Raw genomic sequence first — 20,128 nt, 5'->3', positions numbered from 1 at the left:
ATCCGTACTGAACAAAACTAGACTCGGTGGCATAATGGTTCGAGTGGGTCAAACCCTGGCCGAGTCATACCAAACATTCCATACGTGCTGCTTCCTTTCTTGACACTCAGCAACTAAAACGAGAGTACAGACAAAACAAGGCTACAAAGGCAATGGTAAACCCCCCAGGATAACCCTTGCTAAGAAACTGCTTCGGCATCACCAACGCTTTGTAAAGAGTACGCTCGACGATATCAAATCAAAATACTGAACAAAATGACTGAGGAGGTTGGTTGCATATGGGAGGGTAAAATCTTGCTCCACATACTCGATTAATAACGACTTTTGTCATTGTCTTTATTTCAACCTTCGTGTGTATATTTCCTTCTATGTTTCCTCCAGGTCTAACGACAGAGCCAAGTACTATCATTGCTCAAAACAATGAATCTTTCCTTACAAGAGCTTCAGCTCAAGGTACGTCTTATACATATTTTTAGTTGTCTCAACCTCATAGAGAATCTTATACATCCAATACGATTTGAAGGACAAAGTTATTTGGAGAAATCGTTGTATTTTTACATGATGTAAAGATTTATCCTCTTACTTACAGACCTATCAGCTTACTTCGGATCATCAACAAGATCATAAAATCTAACATTAGGAGTCAGGTCAGGTCAGGTATGGGAGCATGTGCCAGAACAGCGCGTCGCTGCGTCCACTTTCCGCCGGTACTCCAGGGGCCTCCGTCTGGCCATCCCCCAGGCAGATGCCAGGCCCATCCCCATCTCCTTGAGATGATGGTCAACCTGCTGCAACCATGAGGCACGTGGTCGGCCCACTGGCCTCCTCCACTCATGAGACTCCCTCGCTGAGAGAATCTGGTGAGCAGGATCAGCGTCAGGAAAACGAGCCACATGTCCATACAGCCGCAGCTGACGCTCACGGACTATGCAGGTAACAAATCTCATCCGAGTCTCTCTCAGCAACCGCTCGTTGGACACAAAATCCGACCAGAGATAGCCAAGGATTCTCCGAAGAGACCTGGTACCAAAGGAATTAAGTCTCCGTCTCAGATCCTTGGTCAAAGTCCAAGTCTCGCACCCATAGAGCAAGACTGGAAGTACCAAGGACCTGAAGACTCGGACTTTCGTCCTCCCGCACAGGTACCGGCAGCGCCACACCCCATGATCCAGTGAATCCATGACTCCCCAGGCCCGACCCAGACGTCTATTGACCTCCGGCTCACAACCTGCGGAGACATGAATATCACTGCCAAGGTAAGTGAATCTATCCACGACCTCAACATCCTCACCACAAACAGACACAGACAGGACAGCAGCATCCAAGATGTCACCGAAAGCCTGGATCTTTGTTTTGACCCAAGAAATCCGTAATCCCAACGGCTCCGACTCCTCATTCAGCACCTCGAGGGCCCCCAAGAGGATGTCTAAAGTCTCCGCAAAGATGACTGCATCATCTGCAAAATCAAGGTCCGAGATCTTGACATTGCCAAACGATGCACCGCAACTTGATCTCTCCGACATCCTCCCAAAAATCCAGTCCATACAAGTGCTGAAAAGTGTGTGGGGGCAAGTACACATCCCTGACGAACTCCAGTAACAACTGGAAATAAGTCAGAGGCGGGTACCACCACACTTCACAGCACTCTCAGTACCAGAGTAGAGTTCAGACATCAGATCGATCAGTTTCGGTGGCACCCCACGAAGACCAAGAATCCTCAGAGGACATCCCGATTCACTGAATCGAGCCGCTTTACAGAGATCAACATAGGCTGCAAGCAGCCCCTGCAGAAACTCTCGTCTGCGTTCAGTGAGGACACGAAGAGCAAGGATACGGTCAATCGTTGACCTCTTTGGTGTAAAGCCTGACTGCTCTGGACGCTGGTGCTCAAGCAGATGGTGGCGAACCCTATCAAGAATTATCCGAGCAAAGACCTTGCCCGGCACTGAGAGCAGCGTCACCCCTCGGTAGTTGTTGCAGTCTTGGCGATCACCCTTCCCTTTCCAGAGAGGGACAACAAGGCCCCTCTTCCAGTCAGTTGGGATGATGCCTGTGTTCCAGGCAGAGCACAAAACTGCATGCAACGACGCAGTGCAGCATTTCCACCAGCCTTGAGAAGTTCAGCATGGATGCCACAGATCCCTGGAGCTTTGCCCCGTTTCAACTGGTTCACCGCAGCCCGTGTTTCCACAAGCGATGGTGGACCACAGTTGATTCCGAGGGTCAGCAACAGGGATTGTAACACCCTTGACGTCCAACTCGACAGCTGGGGGATCAGCCTAGTACAACCGCTCAAAGTAACCGGCCCAGCGGGCCTTCACTTCAGACTCCTCTGTCAGAGCCTACCACTCTCTGCTCGAACTGCAGTGCTCCGAGGGATGGGCTTGGATGAACGTGTCTGCGAATTCCCTGTAAGCGGGACGAGAATCACCTGTCCACAGGTGATGCTCTACCCCTCACAGATTCCTCGCACATAGCCCTCCTTGTCCACCCTCAGTGCACGTACAGTTTTACGCCTCAGCTCCCTAAACAGCTCAGCTCTGCCATTCAGCCTGGCCCTGCGACTCTGGTCAATGGTATCCAGTGTCCCTTGAGAGACAAAATTCTTCTTTGCCCTGCGGTGAACTCCAAGGCATCCACCGGCAACATCAAGGACGGTGGTCTTGAAGGTGCTCCACAACTCTTCAGTACCCCAAAGCACCCAGACCCCCAAGTGTCCACTCAGCCTGTTCGCAAACTCCTCAGCTACTCTCTCATCCCTGAGCTTGGCAACATCCAGCCTAGGCTGGGATGGTACCATTCTCCAGGATTTAAGGTGCAGCTTTAGAGTTGCTACAACAAGCCTGTGGTCAGTATTGAGGAACTGAGCACTCCGGTAGACCCTGCAGTTCTGGATCATCCTCCAACGACCGTCAATGAGGACATGGTCAATCTCCTTTGCCACACCGCCAGCGTTGGAATACCAAGTCCAGCGATGAGCTTGCGGGCGCTGAAACCATGAACCAGCCACCCTAAGTCCATGACTTCTTGCAAAGTCAAGGAACTTAGTGCTATTCTGGTTCATAGTTCCTGACCCATGGGGACCAACACACACCTCATAACCATCCCTATCAGTTCCAGTCGATGCATTGAAATCCCCCAAGACTAGAAGTGTATCTCGTCTGGGGCACTGATCAACCACAGACTCGAGTGTGGCGTAGAATGCATCCTTCACGGTAAGATCGCTGCGCCTCAGTCGGAGCATAAATAGAGACAGGAAATGACACCTAAGGAGTGACGAATCCTTAATCTCATAATACGCTCGTTGACCGGTGTTACCTCAATTATCATTGGGGTCAGCTTATTGGACACAGCTACAGCAACTCCTTGGGTATGGTAACCATCAGAGCGACCAGACCAATAGTAGGTGTAACCACCCACCATTATCTCGCCGCAATCCGGTCTCCGAACCTCAGAGAGAGCTGCAATCCCGATGTCCAAACGCTTGAGCTCAGATGATAACAGAGACAGGTGATCATCCTCTCTTAGGGATAGGACATTCCAGGCACCCACCCGAAGGACCGCCTCAGGTTAACCCAAGGAGACCGCCGTCTGGGGGACGACACCTCAGCACCACTCCGACACACTCTCCCGCAATCTGACCCAGGGATGTTACCCCGTGGTTTCCCTCCTATCAAAGATTGGGGGTCCCGAAGGCTTTGCCCCAATCCCATCATCCGGTGAGCTGCCCTGCGAAGGGAAGCTGCACAGGAGGTACTCCCACGGAGTGGGTTTTCAGATTTTTTTGCGTTTTTGCGTTTTGCGGAATGAAGCGTTTTACGGTGGCTGGAGTGCAAATCCTGCCACCAACCTCCTAATAAGAAGTAACCCAACTGCAGGAGGACGTCCGCAGACACAGTTGGGCACTAGATATGGATGGCCGTTGGCTCACAAGGAGCTCCTCCGCCCTTTGACAGGTTTTGTTTTTAATCCTGCTGGGTGTCCATATCCAAACACCCTCCTCACCAGAAAACCTGGTGGGGGAGACGGTTTAGTCGCCGACAACCCGACCATGGAACAGGTTAGTACAGGTTTACATGGTACCTGTAGCAGGTCACAGATCGAACCTGACCTGACAAAAAGCAACCAGAGCGCAATTAGGAGTCACCATCAAAAATCCATCATTGGAGTTGACATCTTTTCTCCAAAGGCCTGATTTCAGACGATCAGTTCTGATTCAGACACAGTCACTCTACCCTAGAAATGCTGCTTCTGCTGTCCCAACAATGGAAAGAGCACCAGTCTTCAATCTCATACATAGATGGAGGCACTCAATCTTATACATGAGATCAGGGCCTTCTCTCCAGATATATTTCGAGCAATTGAGTCTGGCACCTTGCCTTGCTCTCCAAACTCTCTGCCTATGGCATCCAAAGACAACAGAACACGTGGCTTACTGACTTCCTCCACTCCATGAGCCAATGTGTGGCTCTCTACAGGATCCTCTCACCTTTTATCCCCGTCAAGGCTGAAGTGCATCCCACCCAAGGCAGTGGTTTGGGCCCAGTTCTATTCCTACTCTTCATCAATGATCATTCTGACTGGAAAATCCTCTTTGCTGAAGATTCCACTCTCTGCTGTATCACCCCTCACCCTTCAGATAGGCCTCTTCCCTCTTTGCAGAGCTTGATAAAATAATGAGCTGATCATGCAAACAGTTGAAACATGTATTTCAATCCTGACAAATCTCACACTCTCACTTTGTCTCTACGAAAAGAGCATCTGGAGAACCCTCCCCTCTACTTTCTTAACCATCCACTTGGAGAGGTTAAGTCGCTTAAACGTTTGGGTCTCACTATCAGCCATGATCTTTCTTGGGCAAACCACACTTCGAAGTTGGCCTCAAAGCCAGTCACTGACTGGGCATCCTTTGTCATCCAAAGTCCTTCCTTGACACATCTGAACTTTTATCTACTGCTAAGTCCTTCATCCACAGCTTGATGAATTACTGCTCTCCCATCTTGGCTGGTACCCCTTCCTCACACCTTGATCAGCTTGAAGATGTGGAAATGAAGGCCTTCAAAATTATTGGTAAGTCCTGCGATGAAGATGGGTCTCTGAGCCTTTCTTTCACTTCACACATAGGTCGCCAATATCTGTCTTCTCCCACCTTTCTTATCTTGCACCCTCTGCCCTTTCGGTGCCCCCCCTCAAGTTTTGCAGCATGCATGCAGTCTACCAGTCACCCACTTCTGGTGAAATGCCCAAATTCCAGCAACCTCTCACCTCTCCTCATTCCGTCTTCTTTTTTTCCTGTCTGTGGAACCAACTTCCTCAGTCTCTTCAATCTCGATCTTCCCTCCAGTGGTTCAAGACAGCAGTTCAGCACTCTCTTAGATCATTGCCCATTCACAGCCTTGATCTTCTCTCCCCCCCGTTAACCCCAACCCCCAACCCCCAAGCCAACCTGTTTTCCTGTTTTCCGGTTTTTCCACTGCTCTTTTACTTCCATCTCTTTCTACTGCTCTTTTTGTTCTGTTACGTCTTCATCCATTCTGTATTATTGGTCCTTCATGAGCCTCGACACGATACAAAAATATCCTGCCTGTCTTTGTTTAGTTTACCTGCACTGGTCAACCATTTTAGCTATGACGATGTTGTACTTTGGGCAGATTTTACCTCTTAACAAGTCTGAAGATGACGATGGTTCACGAGCGGTATTTGACGATGTAGATTGTTTCAGAAGTCAAGGATGAGACAATGTGATAATGTTTGACCAAGTTATAAAAATGATCAACATGATGTGGTACGAGTGACAGGTTATTAGCTGCAAAATGTCGAAAACCCGTTTTCGTTCAACAACTTTCAAAATTTGACCTTTGCATAACCTTTAAAGGTCACAAAACAATGTTGTTGACATTAAAATAAGGAAACAGGATACGTGCTACAGCTTATTGGAGTTAATTCGTCAAAGAAGGTCGAAAACCCGGTTTGATTCCCACAACTTTGAAAATTTGACCTTTGTGAACTTTAAAGGTCAAAGGTCAAGGATTATGACCTTTGGTGCAAAACTTCCTCTGGAACATTCCAGGAACAATATAACGTCATATAGGCTATATGGCATTTCGCACTCCTCGGGTAATTATCCATACTTTGATGAAATCAGCGTAAAAACAAACTTGAAGGGGGCGCCACGGGCAAGGTGTTCGAGATAGAGCAAAATGGTTTCAAGACTTTAGGTGGGGAATGACCTCAAGATTAGGCATAAAAAATATTGTCATCCTCGCTCTCAAAGTTTGGGCAGTCGTATGATTTTTATGTCAAAATTTCGCAATTTTCTAAGTTTGTGACCTTGTGACCTTGACCTTGGGACAAAAATGAAAAATCGAGCTCCGTGGGGCTATGCAGGTGCCATTGGGCTAACCAAATACCAAAACCCCTGCCAGATTCGACAAACCCCCTTGGAGAAGATGTAAATTGAAATCGGCTACCCCCTAAAAACACATGTTTTTTGGGCGTGGATCCGCCCATAATGGGTGCACCATGCCCATTCTCAGGAAAATACAACTAGATCATGATATAAACCTCCCACCAAAATTTTATCAGGATCGGATCAAAACCCACGGAGCTATGCTCGGGACAGACAGACAGACAGACAGACAGACACACACACCAATAACGAATATAGTGGTCACTTACTGACTCGTGAACCAATAGTACATATTTTGGCTTCCTCCTAGTAGAAGAGTCACTTTTGTACGGAAATGAATTCAATAGTTAACCGCTGGATTACTGTACAGTCAGTCATCACCTCACACATCAAACTAGATCTCCAGGAAGTTCTTAGAACAAGCCTAAGAAGGCAATGTCTTTTCTTGAGCAGACATACTTTTAAGTCAAAATGTACTGCCTATATATATATATATATATATATATATATATATATATATATATATATATATATATATATATATATATATATATATATATATATATATATATATATATATATATATTGTTGCGGGGGTGGCCGGCCCCTGGGAAGGCGAGGCTTCTGCCTCCTTGGCTAGCTTCTGACGTCACACCCATCAATCATCCCTCAGGGGCCTGACTTCACTTGTTGTCAACCTTTGAAGGCGGGGCTTTCTGCCTGATTGTTGTGGTTTTAGGGGTATGTTCCCCACCTTTATTTCCGATCTTGAAATATAAAAACAAAGGGAAAAATCACAGAGCGCAATCACATACTGGAGAAGTTATTCTTACTCTCGAGGATAATTAACACTGCCACACCAGCCCCCCCTCCCATGTGGTGACATGTAACACTTAAGCTCACAGGCTCCCTACTTAGTTACATCAAGATGCCTCCTACACATCCACGAACCAAGCAACTCTACAAAATGCTATATTCCCTATGAAATTATTCTATCTACCCCAACAACCATAACAATATACAGTACATTCATTTCCTCCCTTGTCTTTGTAACATATTTTCATGCATATTCTCATCCAGGTTTCTTCTGGGAATTTTTATCGTCAAAACAATTTTATTGACATGTCTTCTTGTACCTTAACACAATGGAAATCAGATTATGTATTGTGTTCACTGTTTAAGCATTCCTCCACAGCCCTTATCAATATGTAAGCTCAAGTATGAGCACGAATCCAAGCAATGAATCGAATTCAGTGCCTTGAATGAAACAAATATTTTGACATGATCCAGAACAATGTTCCCTCCAAAGGACAAAGTGCCTTCGATCTGCAGTGACACAGCAATTGGTTAGGATTAAATCCATGTTGATAGAAATGCAGGAATGGCAGATCAATGTTAATATAATCAATGTATCGTTACCACATGGGATGTTGATTTGTATTATTGATGAGAAAAATGTTGATTAATGAAAATACTTAACTTGCTGCATTTCTGTACATATGTTTTAAAGGTTCCTCCAGATGCTTTACCGACTTTTTGGTGTCAGTTGCGACACAGATTTTCGGGTGTGGTGCTATGTTGGCATTGATAATCTGGATGCTGGTAAAGTTACAGAGAGGGGCAAGGACACAGAACGCTGAGGATGAAAACGGACGCTTTATAATGGAATACAAAGGTGAAAATATCATTTACATTAAACCTTCATTTGTTATATTTTATTTCTTTGTTTAATCTTTTGATTAATAATAATCATCAATAAAGTAATTTTATTTTGATACTGAGAGATTTAATTTGTTAGTGGGATTTCATTTGTTCACCCACCTCTGATGATGTAATCATATAACCTTAATAATGACATAACCAGTCTTTATGTATTGATTCCTAGTATTAAAAAGAACTTGGGTTTAATTTTTTTTTAAGTTCAAACAACTTGGGTTAAAAAATAAAAAATAAAAAAATAAAATAAAATGGGGCACTTGATGTTTTGACCTTTGATAGCATCCCTCCCCAGAAGATGATATAGTCATATAACCTTCATAATTACATAACCAATAACAAGTCAGTTTTTTGCAAATTCGAAAATGAAATGAAGCCTGCATAGCCACAAGACATCTTGAACACAGAACACTGAGTTATAAGTCAGGTTCAACCTTGGGAGTTTTTGCGAGAACTTGGGAAAATCAGATCTTGAAAAGCAAGAGGTCCCAACAACGTCTATGCCATACGTATCCATCAGTACTCTTCGGAACTAGTTGAACCTTTGACGGACATAATTAATCAATCATATATGCAACAGACAGTCCCATCACAGTGTAAAAGAGCACATGTTGTCCCAATCCCAAAATCGTCACCTGCCACCATTGACAACTTGCACCCAGTTGCTCGAACTGATCATTTCTCAAAGACTGCAGAACACTTAATAGCACATCAAACGATGGGGGCAATGAAGTACCACCTTGACCCCAAATAGTTTGGAAACATCAAAGATGCATCAACCTCACACTGCCCGATTGATATGCACACAGAAACAATTTATTTGATGATGCTTACAGACTTCTCCAAAGTGTTCAACCCTATTGATCACATGATCGATCACTATTTCAAAACTCCTACAAGTGAGAGTTAGTTTGGATAAGTTGGATAAGTGACTTCATTTATAATTGCGAACAGCGTATTAAGTGCCTTAGCAAATGCTCTGAATAGTTACGTTTCCCAGGGAACTACAATAAGTTGGGGCCCGTTATAATCCTTGCCGTGATTAACGATGCCGGCTGCAGTGAAGTTGCCACTTGCATGCATTGCTTCAAATATGTCCACGAGCTGACATTTATTGAAAAGCATAGTACAGTAGTCATATGGAATCTCTTTTGCGAACGGTTCTTGAGCAACTTCACAATTGGTGTGCACGCAATGGAATGCGCCTTAACCCCTAAAAGTGTGCAATTGTTGACATCTATTTCACTCAAAATAAACCACTCCCTTCCATCTTCTCACTGAATGCTGTGGCAATCCAAAATTAGAGTTTGATCAAACTGTTGGGTATTTTATCCAGGCAGATCTGAAATGGGATGCTCATGTCAGTTATATTGTAAAATGAGCTAATAGTCATTAAGTCCACCATAGTGAGGAGATAGACGTTATGTTTCACTCTTGTTTGTCTGTCTGTCTGTCTGTAAGCAGGGTATCTTAAAAGGTTATGGACAAATTTGGCCAAAACTTTGTGGAGAGGTTGGGTGTGTGACAAGGACGAACTTATTCGACGTTGGTGAAGATTTGGATCCGGATCCAGATACGAGAATTTTGTAAGTGATTCTTCACCATTGAGTGATAGGGCCAAAAATGATATAAAGCACGATATCTCAAAAAGTTTTGCACGGATTCGGATGAAACTTTGTGCACAGGTTGGGTGTGTGACAAGCACCAAAGCAGCTACTAAAATGCTTTCGCCCTTCACTCTTCCCCCCCCCCTCCTCTACCCCCTCTTGCATCTCACCAACCAAGACACATTCAAAGCGGCTATTAAAATGCTCTGCCCCCCCCAATCCCTCCTCTCCCTCTCCCCGCATCGCACCAGACCCAGATACTGTACATTTAGAACAGCCATTCGTAGAAGGGCACTCCATCGAGCGCATACATCCACCATGCAATGCCTGATCCAGTAGAACATAAAGGGGGCAATAATTGTTTGAAATGTCGAGCTATATATCGTTTGTGGCCTCATCTCTCAATGCTGAAGAATTGCGTTAAAAATCAAATAATTCTCCTTTCCAGATCTGGATTCGGATCTTCACCAAAATGTAATCGTTTTGTCCTTGTCACACACCCAACCTGTCCACGAAGTTTTGTCCGAATCCGCCAACAACGTTTTGAGACATCATGCTATATTTCATTTTTGGCCCAATCTCTCGATGGTGAAATATCATTATAACAATTATCACATCCGCATCCGAAGTAGGATCTTCACCAAAATTGAATCAATTCGTCCTTGTGACACACCCAACCTGTCTAACAAGTCTCATCCGAATCCGTGCACGTCTTTTTGAGATATCGTGCTATCTATCATTTTTGGCCCAATCTCTCAATGGTGAAGAATCACTTTTAAAATTCCAGGAGCCGGATCTAGATCCGGATCTTCACCAAAATCTAATCAGTTCGTCCTTGTCACACACCAAAGCTGCCCACAAAACTTTTAAAGATATCCTGCACACAAACAAGCAAACAGACAGACAGACAGATATGGGTGAAAACATAACCTCCTTCTACCTTTGGTGGTACACTGTCCAGGTAATAATGCTCTCTCCCCTCTCCTGTACCCCTCCCTCATTTTAAAATGAGTACTCCCCCTCTTCATTTTAAGAAACCCTCACCTGTTCTCCCCCTCTTCATTTTAAAAGCATCCATCTTCAATCTTTATGTAATGTAAGAACTTTTAATATCAAGTATGCAATGAAATCCATCATTTGATTGAATAAAATTAATTTAGACCCCTTTATTTGTGAAAAACCACTGTGGCCTATATGGCTTTGAGGCATCAAACCACGCATAATTTTTAAACATTCACAAAATAAAAACTCGACGCCGCACAAACATGCCACTTACCGTATTCTTCTCGAGAAACACATCCATCCAAATATCCACATGTAGGCCCACTCACTTCACCACAACACCGATCCAGACAACTTGCCACCATTCCTGTACACCAGAGGACTGTGAGGCCTGGTAAGCTAGATTCCGAATGAGCCGACCAGAGGGGTGCAAAGGTCACTGCATGTGCGAGCAAGCATAAATGCAGGCAGGCCTTTGCTGGGTAGGAAGCATGGGTTTTAAATGCTCCCGCCTGGTTTTATATCGAATCCGGCGGTTAAAAAGAAAATGTTGCTATTTGGGCACATTTTATCGCCCTTCCCTTCCCCTCCCATCATGCTGCCTTCCATCCACCTTCCCTCTTTACCCTCCATGGACATCTCTGGGTGGTTTCTGCATGCTGTATTAATGTGCTGCTTTAACATACCCCATTTTGTTCAATCCTGTACTACCCACCGTCTCCACAAGTCTCTTTGCTAAACGCAAGTTGAAAACCCCTCCCCCCTCACCTCTTCCTACCAAATGCAACTCCAGAACCACCTCCCCTCATGCTTACCCCCTCCTAAACCCCTCCCCTCTTCCCTTTATAATTTATATTAAAAAATTCAAAATTTATATTAAAAATATCGGATATAAATACACCACCGTAAGTAAAATGTCATTTTAAACAACTTTTCATTCTTGGTAAATATCCCCAGCATCAACCAATAATAAACTACAGCCCAATAATAGAAATGTTTAAAATTGGCCTAAAATTGACAATCATTTTCAGAGATGGTGGCCAACATGGTATTTCGCTCAAAATATGGGATGTCCATCACATCATTCCACACAGTTTAGGTATCAAACTAACTAAACATCACAGTGGCTTTTAGTCCCTACATTTGGTAGTCAAAGCCAAAATTTCAACTAAATGGGAAGTCCTGGTATAATAAACTTTTGATAGAATGACCAATCCATGAAACATGGCTGTTCATAATGACAAAACTGTTCTATTATATTGCTAATTATTTGTTCTCCAACCAACAGCAACACCGTGATATCCCCATCATGATGTGCTATTATATCCTGCGACCCCTTGATGGCATCTTGGAGGGTGAATCAAGCCTTACGGACAAGGGTTAAATATGCAACAAGTGGAGAAATATCATAGCTGCAGACATGAACTATATTATTGTTTCAAAAACAAACACATTCACATGCCAATGAGTAAAACTTACTGATCTGCCATTACCTGTTATTGTTTTCCTTTTTTTCTCACTAAGCTGATCATATTTGGATTGAATCCTCTTTGGACACCCTTTGGTTCATGTTGCTTAAAGTGATTAAACTTAATGATCTAACTGTTTATGGTAAGTAGTGGGTCCGTGGGTCCGTTGGTCCGTTGGACCAAAATTTTCATTGCTCTTCACCACCTTGTTGCATACCTGCCTGTTGTACTGCTTGAGCATTAGCTTGCATTTCACCAAGCCCAGATGTGTTTGAGCCAGCGCAGGGATTATACGTTCATTATTCACGGCATATGATACTACTATTCTTATTATTTTGTAAATATTATTAGTATTAATTAACATATGATTTGTTACAATGTTATCATTATTTTTGTTATCTATTTTGTAATTAGTAATGGATGTAATCATGGATTTTTTTGTAGTTAATTATCCTACTCAATTCAGGAGGTCATGACGATCATTTCGGTGTATTCCATTCCACATCAGAACTTCCAGTAGAACTCCACAAAAAACATGCCCAACACACACACACACACACACACACACACACACACACACACACACACACACACACACACACACACACACACACACACACACACACACACCTTGGGTGCTTAAAAACAAACTCAAAATAAAAATGATAGCTAGGAAGATTTTTAAAACTATGAGGAAGCAAACAACAGGAGAAAACAAAACCACATGTTTGAGAGGAACCCGAAGAGATTCTACCGCAAATTATGGAAACAAAAGCAGACTTTGTCAACTCTCCCTGAAAAAGAAAAGCGAGAAAAATTCTAGAAAGGAATTTTTGAAGATCAAAAGAAACATAACAAGGAAGCAAAATGGACCCCAGACTTGTAAAAGAAGAAGCAACAGCTCGAGGAATTTCCCCCCACCCCCAGTGATTATTGATGAAGAAAAAAAACTACAAACCAACTTTTAAAAATGCCAAACTTTAAAAGCCCAGGTCCAGAAGGAATTCCAAACTTCTGGCTAAAACAACTTGATGCTATCCACAATGAATATGTCAGGACATTCAATGAACTGATCCAAGAGGAAAAGGTAGTAGTGAATGAGTGGCTCGAAGAAGGAAACACATTTATCATCCCAAAATCTGAAGAAACCTAACTTCCTCACAAATACCGGCCAATAACATGCCGACCAACAACATACAAACTTCTATCAGAAATCATTACAGAAATTAAGTATCATCACCTAACACAACAAGGAGGTTTGGAGGCAGAACAAAAGGGATATAAGAGAGGTTGTTAAGAGAGGTTGTTAAGAGAGGTTGTTGACCACTCACTACTGAACAAAGTTGTACTTGATAATTGCAAAATGTGACGAACCAAATTGTCTACCGCCTGGATAGACTATAAGAAAGCTTTTGACAGTGTCCCACAATTGTGGATGATAAAATGCATGCAGATATACAAAATCAATCCCCAAATAATCAAACTGATTGAGAAAGCAATGGAACTCTGGAATACCACATTGATATTACAGCATTCGGAAGGAAATATCGAAATACCAGATGTGAAGATCTTCCAGGGAGGCAGTCTTTCCCCCATCTTATTTTGTCTGGCTCTGGACCCACTAAGCAATCTCATCAACAAACAAGGACTTGGATACACCCTAACAACCAATAGAAGAACATCCAAAGAAATAGGAAAGGTGACACACCTACTATACTTGGATTATTTAAAGCTCATCACACCGGATGACAAAAAATTGACAGAACAGCTAACACTAGTAAAACGGTTTTCCTAGGACATTCAAATGGAATTTGGACTCCATAAGTGCACAAAGTGCACATTTGTACATGGTAAACCACGAAAAAGAGCAACATAAAATATGACCTTGAAACAATAATACAGCAGTTTGAAAACGAAGCATCATACAAATACCTTGGAGTCGAAGAGGGCCACCAAATATGTCATAAATAATACACAAAACAATCTCCAAGGAATACCTACATAGAACGAAGCTGATTGTGAAAACGTATCCCTCCCCAAGAAACAAAATCAAAGCCGTAAACCAACTCGCAGTACCAGCGTTCCAATACAGCTGTGGAATAATAAACTGCCCCCAATCAGAAATCAATAAGTTAGACATCAAAAGAAGAAAACTCCTTACCATCCACAAAATGTTCTACCAAAACCAATGCATCCCGATAATGTACCTGCCAAGACAAGAGGGAGGGAGCGGCCTGATGGAACTCAATCAGTTGCACAGAGCGACGAGTGTAGGACTAGCTCAGTAGGTGAAATGCTCAACAGACTATTGCATTCAATTTGTAAACAAACATGAACACAACAAACCTGAAAAAGTATCCCAAATTCACCTTGCAAGAAATTTCCAAAAACAGCTGCGAATAAAAGATGCCGCTCAGGAAAATGAAACAGCAACAGATACAGCCCGAACAATTGTGAAAAAGCCAAAATAAACATCTACAAAGAAATATCAACAAATATACACCAACAACTGGGAGAACGACAAAAGAACAGGAAAATACAAAAAAAATAATAGGACCAAGTTGGGATCGACAAAGAAGGCTCGTTGGAATGGCTAAGAAGAGGTCAGCTCAACCTGGACAGAAAACGAATAATAATAAATTCCCAAGATGAAGGACATGACTCCAATGGATTTAAAAAGATGGCGGGACTGAGCCAGATGGACAAGTGTAGGTTCTGCAAGACTGAAACAGAAAGTACTAGTCACCTCCTTTTGGGATGCAAAATCTATTATCAGAACAACTTCACACACAATGGCACAACAAAGTATGCAAAGTCATTAGCATATCTGCAAAAAAATTCAACATCCCAGTTCCAGAAAATTCAGGAAACGTGAACCAAGGGCAATCACTGAAAATAAGGAAATCATGCTCACGTACGACCTGATGACCCCATGGAGCATGAATATGGAAAACAAAGCCTTGCGACTAGATGTCATTCTCAGGTACAAAAAGGAAAAGACAGCATTGATAAATAAGATATCAGTACCCAGCAATTTTGGGTTAAGTAATGCAGAAATAAAGAAAATGACCAAATATCACGAACTCAAAAATGAGATCAAGAGATCATGGAAGCTGAAGAGTAACAAAATTGCACCAGTGATAATGAAGGAACATGAATATTAAAGAAGAACCTCACTGAGATTTTAAAAATTATTCCTGGGAATATTACCACAAACGAACTACAACTGGAGGCAGTCCGGGGTTCGGTGACTATTCTGAAAATAATCCTCAGAACAAAACTCTGAGAACAACAATGTGAACAGCTTGGTCAGGTCATATCTGTCAGGCAGGAGCATGCGCCAGAGCAGCACATTGCTGCATCCACTTTCCACCGGTACTCCAGGGGCCTCCGTCTGGCCATCCCCAGGCAGATGCCTGGTCCATCCCAAACTCCTTGAGATGCTGATCAACCTGCTGCAACCACGAGGCACGTGGTCAGCCCATTGGCCTCCTCCACTCACAAGACTCCCTCGCAGGAGGGTGAGCAGGATCAGCGTCAGGAAAACGAGCCACATGTCCATACAGCCGCAGCTGATGCTCACGGACTATGCAGGTAACAAATCTCATTTGAGTCTCTCTCAGCAACCGCTTGTTGGACACAAAGTCCGACCAGCGATAGCCAAGGATTCTCCAAATAGACCTGGTACCAAAGGAATTAAGTCTCCATCTCAGATCCTTGGTCAGAATCCAAGTCTCACATCCATAGAGCAAGACTGGAAGCACCAAGGACCTGAAGACTCGGACTTTCGGCCTCCCACACAGGTACCGGCAGCGCCACACCCCATTATCCAGTGAATCCATGACTCCCCAGGCCCGACCCAGATGTCTGTTGACCTCAGACTCACAGCCGGCAGAGACATGAATATCACTGCCAAGGTAAGTGAATCTCTCCACGACCTCAACATCCTCAGCTTGTTCCATGAACCGTAATCCCTAACCAAAGTGAAGATGGATACTTTTGAGTCCTGGGAGGACTTCCTTCCATCTCCTCAAACCTACACACGGAGATAACAACCAACGACACACACACACACACACACACACACACACACACACACACACACACACACACACACACACACACACACACACGCACACACCTCACCCATTTATAGTGGATAGATGGAAGTCAATATTCCTAAAATGATACATCAGAATACTCGTCTTTGTGAAGGTGAGTACTTTTCTGTGTTGGGATACAAGAGAAACACTGTATTTTTACACCTGTGGGAAACTCGGTGTGGCTGAAGTGATGAGTATGAGCCCTTCATCAAAGCCCTTAAAAAAAGGTGTTACGATGTTAGAGTCCAAGAAGGTGTGCTTTGCTTCTCTGAAGAAGGGATATAAAACTCTAAACGTCTGTCTTTTCCTGTCTCACTTGAGTTGGAGTGTGCAGGCAAGTTGTACTCCACAAACCTTTTTCTAAAGGGAGGGGTAACTACTTCGGCTAAACCCAGACTAAACAGCTCGAGGCTATCCCAGCTACACTCGCTGAAGGAGAGAGTATTGCGTTTGGGTCCGTTTGTTTGTTCTGCACAGAACTTTCATATTTTTCTCCGCAACCGCTTGTCAGATTGAGTCGAAATTTTCGCCATAGGTGCGACTACGCGTGTGGAATGTTTTAATGATAATTATGACGTCATAGGTCGTGTGGTGTGGCAGCCATGTTGGAAAAACGGAAAAACTCTGGGCCAATGTATCTCTGAAACCAGACCAAGGAAAAAATTGAAACTTGGCACACAGTACTCCTCATGGGGAATAAGTGTGATTTTTTTATGACATCATAGGTGCCTTCATTATGACGTCATAAATGCATATGTAGAGCACTACATCTGATCAGTATGAAAAATTTTGAGACTCATCTAGGGATAAAATGGTCCACAGAAAAAAAATAATTGATGACGCCATCAGTCACATGATCCGGAAGCTATATTGTTTTTTTTTTGTTTTTTCTAAAACCTTCAAAAATCTTCTTCTCTGCAGTGGCTGAACAGATCGAGGCAAAACTTTACAGGTATGACCGCCTATCAATGAGGAACAAAAGGTTCACCTTTATGATGTCACATGTCACATGGTGTGGCAGCCATATTGGATTTACCATAAAACCTATAAAAAATCTTCTTCTCCAGTAAGGCTGAACAAATCGAGGGGAAACTTCACACAAATGTTCCCCCAAGCCACGGGTGTACAAGATCGTTTAGGAATAATTGATAAGTCACATAGTTTGGCAGCCATATTGGATTGAAGAAAAATATTGTTAAACACTGGACAACAACGATTTTGCTACTGGGGTGCAAACATAATATATTCTTGACTAAATCGAGTATGTTGATTCTGAATCTGAAGTGAGAATTTTCCCAGCATCTCAGGATTTTGAGTTATTCATTTGGTCCAATTACAATCACTTGCCCTTGTGGGTGATTTTGAGTGATCACAAATTATTATTTTTTTTGTATTTTTGGTTTCAGTTATAGCAACACAACTGTTGTAGAATATTATTTCTCATAAAAAAGAGCCTCAGAATGCACTTTAAATTATTAAAAATGGATGAAAACTGACCAAGCAATGAATTTTTAAGTAAACATTTTCCACACAGCATTATAATTTTTAACCAACCCTAACCCTCATAAAAAAAAAACTTTGTAGAGGCATTGGATCACGACGATAAAATGGCTTCCAATATCTCAGAGAGATGTTTGGTGCAGAGAAAACTGATGCCAAACTCAAAGCAGGCATTTTCGTTGGTCCCCAGATCCGAGAACTGATGTGTGATCCCAAGTAAAAAAATTAATTGAACCCACTTGAGTTTGCAGCATGGGAAGTATTTGTGTTGGTTGTGCAGAACTTTCTTGGGAACCAGAGAGCTGAACACTGTGTGGAATTAGTGGACAACATGCTAAAGGCCTATCAGCGAATGGGCTGTAGGATGTCTCTTAAAAAGCACTTCTTGCATTCTCATCTTGATTTCTTCCCACCCAATCTGGGAGAGGTAAGGGATGAGCATGGCGAAAGGTTCCACCAAGACATTTCGGTTATGGAAACGAGGTATCAAGGCCAGTTCAACCCAAACATGATGGGTGATTACTGTTGGTTCCTACAATGGGAGACCAATTGCACACACAAGCACAAGAGCAAGTGTCTCACACACTTCTGAACACGTCTAAACAGTGCCTACACAGACTATATCGAATTAAGAGTGGAAACTTGAAGTGTTGTTTCTGAATCACTCACAATGAGGAAGATTTCCCAATCAAGTTCACACCCTTCCTAAGATTGCCATGTTCTAATGTTTTGTTAACTTCTTTTTCTGCAACTTGTTCATGTTCTTGGTTTGTATACTACACATTATACGTGGAGATCAATCATTGTTATCTAAATATGACGTGAAAGTAATTACTAAGTACTGACATTAGATGTAGGCTACAATGTGGCAATCTGCAATAATAAGGTATCGAATAAAGCATGCTGGGCACCATTCATGCATTTACATATTTTGAAAACCTGACATGCTAGATAAATTCTAACCACAGATTTGAAATCAGTGGACCAGATTTAGCCAAGAACACCTGCATTTCCCTGCGTAACAGACGAAAAGTTATTATTTATTGCCCAATGTAGTTTTCTCTGGAACTGCTTAATCAATCGACATGAAACTTCAGTATTATGATCGTGTAGTGATGGGGAATACGTGTCATGTCAACTTGATCTGATGCATTTTAGCCAGAGTCTGCATTTTAGTCTGGTAGCCAGAAATATTTAATTTTTTGATAGGGTTTTAAAAAATTTTTTTGAATAAGGCTCACTTGGCTGTGCCTGGATGGATTTGAGAGTAAAGAAGGAGCAACTGAAATGTGAATCCTATCCAGGTTCCTCCTGATGATTTCATCTTTGCTTTTTGCTTGTTTGGGTTCCTTCTGATAACTTCAGGTCATTGTTAGGTCAGGTCAGATTAGATTTTATTGTCAGGCCAGGTCAGATTAGATCTGAGACTTGCTACAGGCATCATGTAAATCTGTACTAACCTGTTCCATGGTGGGGTTGTCGGCGACTAAACCCTCTCCCCCACCAGGTTTCTTGGTGAGGAGGATGTATGATATGGACACCCAGCAAGATTAAAAACAAAACCTGTCAAAGGGTGGAGGAGCTCCTTGTGAGCCAACAACCATCCATATCGTGTGCCCAACTGTGTCTGCGGACGTCCTGCAGTTGGGTAACATTTTATTTGGAGGTTGGTGGCAGGATTTGCACTTCGGCCACTGTAAAACACTTAATCTCGCAAAACCTACTAAAAGCAAAAAGAAATCTGAATAAACATGCTGTGGGAGTACCTCCTGTGCAGCTGCCCTTCTCAGGGCAGCTCACCGGATGACGGGATTGGGGCAAAACCTTCGGGACTCCCAATCTTTGATGAAAGGAGGGAAACCATGGGGTAACCTTCCAGGGTCAGATTTCAGTAGTGTGTGACGGGGTGGTGCTGAGGTGTCATCCACCAGACGGCGATCTCCTTGGGTTAACCTGAGGTGGTCCCTTCGGGTGGATGCCTGGAATGTCCTATCCCTAAGAGAGGGTGATCACCTGTCTCTGTTATCAGCTGAGCTCAAGCTTTTGGACATCGGTATTGCAGCTCTCTCTGAGGTTCGGAGAGCGGATTGCGGAGAGATCATGGCGGGTGGTTACACCTACTATTGGTCTGGTTACTCTGATGGTTACATTGCCCAAGGAGTTGCTGTAGCTGTGTCCAATAAGCTGACTCCAATGATAAATGAGGTAACTAAGGTCAACGAGCGTATTATGAGACAAAGGATTCGTCACTCCTTGAGTGACATTTCCCTGATCTCTGTAAATGCTCCAACTGAGGCGAGTGATCTCACTGTGAAGGATGCA

The 20,128-nt window shown here is 43.1% G+C and overlaps 1 protein-coding gene across 1 annotated transcript in view; it reads left to right on the top strand.

The window, feature by feature from the left end:
- Window positions 1-19,073, top strand: part of LOC147025219 (uncharacterized) — a 32,859-nt gene extending 13,786 nt beyond the window's left edge. The window contains exons 3-5 of the mRNA XM_085885974.1: window positions 382-453; window positions 7,920-8,084; window positions 12,023-19,073. Coding sequence (XP_085742100.1) covers window positions 382-453; window positions 7,920-8,084; window positions 12,023-12,033 — 248 coding nt within the window. The 3' untranslated portion in view covers window positions 12,034-19,073. The remainder of the gene's footprint in view (window positions 1-381; window positions 454-7,919; window positions 8,085-12,022) is intronic.
- Window positions 19,074-20,128: the final 1,055 nt, after the last annotated feature.

The sequence above is a fragment of the Eptatretus burgeri genome, chromosome 6, assembly GCF_056783735.1.
Source record: "Eptatretus burgeri isolate ZD-2024b chromosome 6, Ebu_testis_v1, whole genome shotgun sequence".
In the NCBI taxonomy this organism is placed as follows: Eukaryota; Metazoa; Chordata; class Myxini; order Myxiniformes; family Myxinidae; genus Eptatretus; species Eptatretus burgeri.
The sequence above is the reverse complement of the archived record's forward strand: the minus strand, read 5'-3'. Positions and strand labels throughout refer to the sequence as shown.